Source organism: Eucalyptus grandis, chromosome 8 (assembly GCF_016545825.1).
Source record: "Eucalyptus grandis isolate ANBG69807.140 chromosome 8, ASM1654582v1, whole genome shotgun sequence".
In the NCBI taxonomy this organism is placed as follows: Eukaryota; Viridiplantae; Streptophyta; class Magnoliopsida; order Myrtales; family Myrtaceae; genus Eucalyptus; species Eucalyptus grandis.
In genome coordinates this window covers 19,433,879-19,441,757 of record NC_052619.1, presented here as the reverse complement: position 1 = coordinate 19,441,757, position 7,879 = coordinate 19,433,879, and the positions used below count along the sequence as shown (strand labels likewise).

Below are 7,879 nucleotides of genomic sequence, written 5' to 3'. Positions count from 1 at the left end.
TAGTCGTTTAAATACAAACAAAACTAAAATTCTGAAATGATTGTCTTAATTAAGGTAACAAAGGAAGAAAAAACGCCTATAGATATTATCATACCAATAATACCGCCGTGACTACAATTTAAATTTGAGTTCCTCGAAGCATGAATCAAATCCACAACCATTTTGAGCCAAACGCATGGAACGTGAATTTCGATCAATCTTAAGGTTGGTTTTTGAGTAATTGTAATATAAGTAAAAAGAAAGAAAGAATAAAAACAGGAATTTAAAAAATTATAAAAAGAAAGGTAAGAAAGGAAGATAGAAAGAGTAAGCGACCAGTGAGAAAGAAGATAGAATTCACAGAGACAAATCCTCCGCCCCAAATTCGGAGGATATTGTCCGTCCCTGCTTTGGATCAGATAACGAGACGGGGGAAGAGAGAGAGAGAAGTAGAAGAAGACGTGACTCAGAAGGAAAGAGGAGAGAGATCGACACTGAAAGACAGCAGTACAAAGAAGGCGTGAGCTTTGCGCTGCAGAACGGTGGCAAGAATCGGTGGCGAAGCACCCGGAAACTCCGGAAGAAAGCAACCCATTTGAGGTAAGAACGCGAACCCATCCATGCCGGTCTCCTTCAATTTCGTGAGAGCACGATGGTTTCCGGAAAAACAGAGCACGCCGGTCGGCCGATCGCGACCGCTTGCATGCCGCTTTCCCGCCAAGCTTCGAGAGACGTGGCTCGCGGGAAGTTGATGGCAAACTTTGAGACCCTTTTGAGAACCACTAAAGACCGTCTTTTCCGATAATTCGTTCGCCTGAAATGTATTGCTCTAAGTGATCCTTTCAGCATCGCGAGGATTATCCTGCACGGTGACTTGTGGAGCGAGAAACGGTATTCTTCTAGGTTGGCTGCACGGACACGGACGCCTATAGATTCGTGTTTGTGGAGAATTTGACCGCCTCTGGCGACCGATTCGTAGTTAGGACTTAAGAGCTTTGAGGGACACCCCAAGATCTCTTCCAGCGGTGCACTGTGGAGAGTTTATTGCTTTGGCGAGCTGACCCGTGAATTTCCATATTTTCACATGTTGTCGTTTGAATTTAGGCCATCGCGATAATTCGAACCTGTCGCTTTTAGAGTCGTTGCTTGGACTATCGAAGTGACCGACCTTATCTCTTCTGTGCATTTGGAAAATATTGCTTGAGACACATAATATATCGTGGCATATTCGTGGGATTATCGAAAATGGAGAAATAATCATTGCATAGTTTTTGTAAAATGCATTTGGCATCGGATATGTTTGAGTATTTGAAATTGCATTGCAATTATCATTGAAAATCAGAAGTGTTAACTATTTACAGATTTCTTGTAAATAATTACGCTCGAAAACATATACGTTTTACACAAAAGTGTAAAAGAGTACGTTTTTACTTATGATATGTAATCCCGAACCTTCAATTTATGTTTTTTCTTATGGTATGTAATCCCGATCCTTCGACTTTCTTGTTCGGCCCAAAAACTAAAAAGTTCAAGAAATCATTACCAGGTTAATCCTATTAGGCTCGTGTGGTTCTGTTCTTAAGCTCGAGTGCAGATATGGCATCAGATTCGCCAAAGGGTGCTCCACCTGGTAAGCTTCGACACTACCAGTGTGTGCTGTTTTGGTTTGTCATTTATTCATAGTTTAACCAACCAATTTGATTCGATTAGTTTAACTTGTTATTCTGTCCATCCATTAATTGGTTTTATTGAATCTTGTATATGGTTTTGGCAAGCTGACTTGTGAATTTTCTTCATCTTTATTTCCAATAGATAGTGAACTTCGCCCAAAAAAAAAATCTAGTTTGTGGCTTGTAAAGATCTGAATTTCTAGTTTAATTTATGGAGAACTGATGCCAACACAATTACACCTGTAATGGAATGGTTGAAGATTTGTGTCGATATGACCTAAGATGAAAATTCAACTTGATTTTCGTAGGTTTGAACTTTTCACGTGGTTTTAAATGAATGCCGATGTTCTGTATCATTGATATTGGCACTACAATAACTGTGCTTGTAATGTTGGATCATTTCCATATTGCTTTTGCCTAGTTGATTGTAATTTTGGGGCATTGCTTTGGATGCAAGTCGACCTTCACTATATGTCATTTAGAAGCCTATGGCCCAATATCAACTTGGGAGTTGAGTATAGACCCTCCGAAGCCATCCCTTAGATTGAAAGAATTGGCTGGTGTTAGAGGCTTGCTCGAGGGCCTAATGCCCATGTTGTCAAGGAAACTCACCAATCAAAGTTCCAAGTTCCAGTTTTCTTGATTCCTTATGGCTCATAAGTTATGTGTTTTACTGTTTTTGGCATCGTATATCTCACATGTAAGGCATGCGATGTGCTCATTCGACATTTGCTAGTACAGGATATGTTTTCTTCAACGACTTCCTTCTCTAGTAAAGTAAATTGTTAAGCAGTTTCTCTGCTGGTTATGAATGAATTTGCCACAATTCATGTGCTGATTATGGTTTGGACTTTTTCAGGTGATAAAGCCAGTGTTGCTGATAGCACAGGTCCCAAGTCTGAACCATCTGTTGCGGAGGTGTCATCAGGCACTTTTCCTCCTGGAGTTGGGTCGGCTGGCAACCCTTTTGATTTCTCAGCCATGTCAAACCTTCTTAATGTATATTCTGCTTATCCATCTCCTCTTTTTCTCTTTTTCTCTTTTCTTGATTGTTTCTGAAGGAATGTAAACATTTTTTTTAAGAGTTATTAGATTTAGTTTTCCTATAACTAAACATATTAAAGATATGCAAGTTAAAGAAGAATACACATAACGAACCAGCTTAGAATGGCAGGTTCCTTCACACATGAAATACTTAAAACCTTTGTAGTACTTGTTATCAGGTGTTTGAATCTTTATAAAAGTATTCTTGTTGGTTTGTAGACATTGTTTTACACGGCTAGGAGTAAGTGTGGTTGGATGATTTACTCTGCTTTAAAGCATGAAGTTAAGTAATCCTGCAAAATAGGAGTTTTATGCCTGTGGTAGAGATTGTTTTTTGTTCTGATAGTTGCTCCATTTAAGAAATGCTATTTGGAAATTTTGGCCCTAGATGGGGCAAGATGCATGGGGAGGTGCAGTATCAAGCTTGTCTTTTTTCTTTTTCTAATCGTGGTCTTAGGAGTTTCTCAGAATTCAGTTGGAGATGAAACAATCTCTGTTGGAAGCCTTTTTTCATCTTTTGTTTCTCCTTTTCTCGTGGTTATTACTTCAGATTAGTCTTTGATGTCTGGATGTTTCACTGTGTTATATTTTGTCTATTGTAGAGTCTGAAGGTTCACTTTTGGATTTTGCTCCACATATTTCCTTCATCTAGTGTGTGCTTTCTCTTGATCTTCCTTATCTGTTGTGAGATGTGTACAGGACCCTAGCATCAAGGAATTAGCCCAACAGATATCTAAGGATCCTGCGTTCAATGAGATGACGGAGCAGCTGCAAAAGACTTTTCAAGGCTCTGCTGGAGAAGGCATTCCGCAATTTGATCCTAGACAATATCAGTCCACCATGCAGCAAGTTATGCAGAATCCTCAATTCATGGCTATGGCTGAAAGACTTGGGAGTGCCCTAATGCAAGTAATGTTGTTTTGCTTAGTGTACATGCTTTTGACTTTCTTATCTGAAGTATTATGAATGTTGTCATGCCAATATCTTCTTTCCTCTTTTTCTTAGGACCCATCTATGTCTAGCATGCTTGAGAATTTGGCAAATCCATTAAGAAAAGAACAAATGGAGGAAAGAATGGCGCTTATGAAAGAAGATCCATCTCTCAAGCCCATATTAGAAGAAATAGAGACCGGTGGTCCAACAGCCATGATGAGGTTGGAGATGCTTATAGATGTTACAAAGATTATTGTCAGTTGTCCAGAGCTTGAGTGAAGAATTATATCTTGCATGAGCTGTCAATTGGGAGCATGTTGTTGTGGTGGGTTTTTACAAACTATTCTGTTTACAGGTACTGGAATGATAGAGACGTTCTAAAGAAGCTCGGGGAGGCCATGGGTTTCCCAGTTGCAGGAGATACAGGCACTTCAGCTGATATTCCAGATGAAGAAGATGATGCTGGAAATGAGGATGAATCAATTGTTCACCACACAGCTAGTGTTGGTGATGTGGAGGTATAAATTAAATCTATCGATCTTCAGATTATTATGGCTTGCTTGAGATATTAGTAAAAACAGTTCTTATCCCGTGCAGAACATATTATGGCAGTTTAGATGCTATTGCACTTTCATGACTTTACTCTTGCTTTTAAATTCTGATAAATGTGATGTGGACCTCTTCACCTTGTTGACACAATACCAAATATTGCAATAAGGTTTTCTCTAAACCTAATTTCTTTTCAGTTAAACCTGGAGGCAAGAATGTGTTTCTTTTTATCATTTTTATGTGAATAATGATTGGGCATATTGTTTTAGATGAAGTGCAAAAGTTGACTCACATTTTACTGACCAGGGGTTGAAAAAAGCCCTGGACTCAGGTGCTGACAAGGATGAAGAAGATGCAGAGGGAAGAACAGCCTTGCATTTTGCATGTGGATACGGTGAGGTATGGTCAATCTGATTAATAAGGAACTTGGGGATTCCAATTATTATGTGCTTTCCTTTTACCCATCGTTCATTTAAAAATGATAGATATTTTTGTACCTCTGTACAATCTAAGCCAGAAAATTCAAACCATTATTGTCCAGGGTAAATTTTACTGTTAGTATGAATATCTATGGCAAAGCCAAGTGGGAGCACGATAGCACGCAATAATTGGGGAAGTTTTATGAAAATGTTTTAGGAATCTGTTTGTGTGCATGCGTGTTAGGTGCCAATATTCTGGAAAATATTCCAGTTGCCTCTCTTGGCCCGTCCCTTTGCGAGTTGACTCCTTGGTACAGGTTTTGAGAGTTATGGGATCTTTGTTATCTGAACAAGCAACTTAAGTGACCATTCATATCAATTGCAGGTCAAGTGTGCTGAGGTACTCCTTGGAGCTGGAGCCACCGTGGATGCGCTGGACAAGAACAAGAACACTGCACTTCACTATTCAGCTGGCTACGGCAGAAAAGATTGTGTCGCACTTCTGGTGAAACACGGTGCTGCTGTGTAAGTAAATTGCTCGCTCATTTTTCCAATATTTGCTCGCAATGCATGAGTCATTGATTCGTGTCTTCCGTTTGCTTTCTTCTTGCGCTATTTGCTGCTCCAGCACTCTACAGAACTTGGACGGAAAGACTCCTATTGATGTTGCAAAGCTAAACAACCAGACTGAGGTCCTAAAGCTTCTCGAGAAGGATGCCTTCCTGTAATTGATATGCATGGTGACGTAAATAAGCATCAGTCCTAGAGCGTGGCTGTGTCCTATACAAACATTTGTGTTTTGGTCTTTTTGCGACTGCTACTTGAGTCCTATCTACATTGCTTTTCTTCCCCTCATTTCTGCTAGTTCTCCGTAGTTGTCATGCCTGCTAAGGGACTATTTCTAAGGGAAGTACTGTCCAGGCGTTTGCATTCCCTTCCCCAATTTGCAACATGTCCCATGAACTAGGTGGGTCCTGGTGCAATCTAAGCTTTCGATGAAAATGCACCTACACATATCATTCTTCTGCACGACCCAGAAGAGCTTTAGATAGTGTCTTCAATGCGCAGAAACCTAAACCAAGTAGGTGGAACGCCCGTTGCTTCCCCTGAAATCGGTTGAGCAAATGACACGAACCACGGCAAGCTACAGATGATGCTTTTAGGGGTGTGCATGACAAAATATCTAGAACAGAACTGAAATTGATTTAGAAATTGAGAAGTACCAAACGGATTTTATTTCAAACCCGCTCCCAATAACAGAAAAATAAAGAGAAATTTCATTATGCGCGTCCTAAATTATCGGAAATCATAGTTGTTTAGCTAATGATTTGGTCCGTAAATTTCATCGGAAACTAAAGGAAGTCACCTGATTGGTTCTCTCAAAACCTTGTCCAAAATTCATCGGAAACTAAAGGAGAGTAAGCACCTGATTGGTCTCTCAAAACCTTGTCCAAAATTCATCGGAAACTAAAGGAGAGTAAGCACCTGATTGGTTCTCTCAAAACCTTGTCCAAAAACATCAATCATTCGATTATTTGTTCCGCCGCGACAAACACCTGAGATTGCTTGTTGCAAAGGGATTTTTACGGTGCAAGATTTATGTTATATATGTTTGATCGAAAGAATTTTCACAAATTAATTTTCTGAATTTTTAGACGTTCGATTTGCTAAAAATGATTAGCCAATGAAAAATCATATATAGTCAAAGAAAATATGTATAATTAAAGTTAGGAAAATGACTTTTGTAACGAAAAAAAGGGAATAAAGTACCTTTCTAAAAAATTATTTTCGAAAAGAATCTTTCTTTATTGTTAAGTTTTCTTGGAAAGATAAACACGTTTTTAGTAACATTATCTCTTTCCCCTTTCCCAGTTGATCTGCTGGCGGCAATTTGTCAGATAGAATCACTCTGTTCTGCTCTTCTGCATACTTCTTTGGAATCATGCCCTGTGGTTATTCCATGATTATTGTTCCACAAAGAAAGACATTAATCTTAATAAGTTTTAATGCTGCATATATTCTAATATTATCTGTAATACATGCAACGACCACAACTAGGAATTTTCTAGCTGTCGTCAGATCTCCATATCTTGTATTGATATATAATATGTAGCAATTATTTTGAATTTATTTTATATAAAAGAGGAAGATTCATTCACAATATGATAATATTAGCCAATAATTTATATTGAATCACATATTCCAAATATACACCACGTTTGGCCAACGCATTAGGTGTGCCAATGGTATCTTTGTAAAGTTGGGTTTGAACTGTTCTAATTTGCACCAAGTTCGGATGTGCAAGAATGATTTACCTGACGCCATTGTCTAATAACATTGCATCAACGGGGAAGATATCATTTGCAATTGCATGAATTAATTGCATTGTTTGATAAGCAATTTCAATCGGATCGATATGGACATGTCATTGGCTTTATTTATGAAAATTTCTTGAATTTCTTAGCAAAAAATGAAGTGTTTTGATACGTAAAATAGCTCTGATACAGGGGAAGTGCCAAAAAAAAAAAATCATAAACTCATTGTTTGAGTGTAAATTCAATTCTAAACTTTTTGATTGGATTGATTTAATCTTGGACATTATGAAATTCCAGTGGTGCTGAAGGTTTGGGACTTTTGGATAAGGTTTTGGGATGACTAAAGGTTACACATTGGCAATTGGGAAAGTCTTTAGGTACAAAAAGCGATGAAATTCTGTGACATTTTTGGAGATTATTCATCATGCAATTTGTACTAGATAATAATTTATTTCTAAAAAGGGGAGTAGGATAAAAGTCGTGATCAAGCGAGGCTGTGTGCGCCCATTGCACCGCAAAATATGAAAGGAAGTACAGTCCTATTAAAAATGTGAATACTGAGTATGGTTTAAAGAGTGTACGATCACATGCTTGAAAAAAGGGGTTTTCATTTGATATGTATCGGGTCATGAATTAGTAACCGCGTCCGGTCTAAAAAACATTCCCAACAGATTCAAACTTTTTATTTTTGGAATGAAACATTCATGGAATCCTCACGAATAGGATCAAGCATTATTGGTTAGCATTATCTCTTCAGATTTTACGTTACACTCTATTAATATTACTGAACCATTTCATTTTTCAAGAATGCATTCTAAGTAAATCTTTTGTATTCAAATAAAGACCCCTCAGAAAAATGTTTTGGCGAATCTTATATTGACAAATTATCGTTTTCCAAAAAGAGAGCAACTTTACCTTGTGTTATGGATGAGGGCTAAGATAGGAGATGCCGATTCCCATTTTCATCTAA

General features: G+C 38.2%; 1 protein-coding gene across 1 annotated transcript; it reads left to right on the top strand.

The window, feature by feature from the left end:
* The first annotated feature begins 323 nt into the window (after nt 1-323).
* Nucleotides 324-5,532, top strand: LOC120287791 (ankyrin repeat domain-containing protein 2A-like). The gene is made up of 9 exons (XM_039301168.1): nt 324-579; nt 1,526-1,609; nt 2,509-2,648; nt 3,393-3,602; nt 3,699-3,847; nt 3,982-4,144; nt 4,482-4,574; nt 4,980-5,119; nt 5,223-5,532. The coding sequence occupies exons 2-9, from the start codon at nt 1,576-1,578 to the stop codon at nt 5,320-5,322; spliced, it is 1,029 nt and encodes a 342-aa protein (XP_039157102.1). The 5' UTR covers nt 324-579; nt 1,526-1,575; the 3' UTR covers nt 5,323-5,532.
* The last annotated feature ends 2,347 nt before the right edge of the window (nt 5,533-7,879 follow it).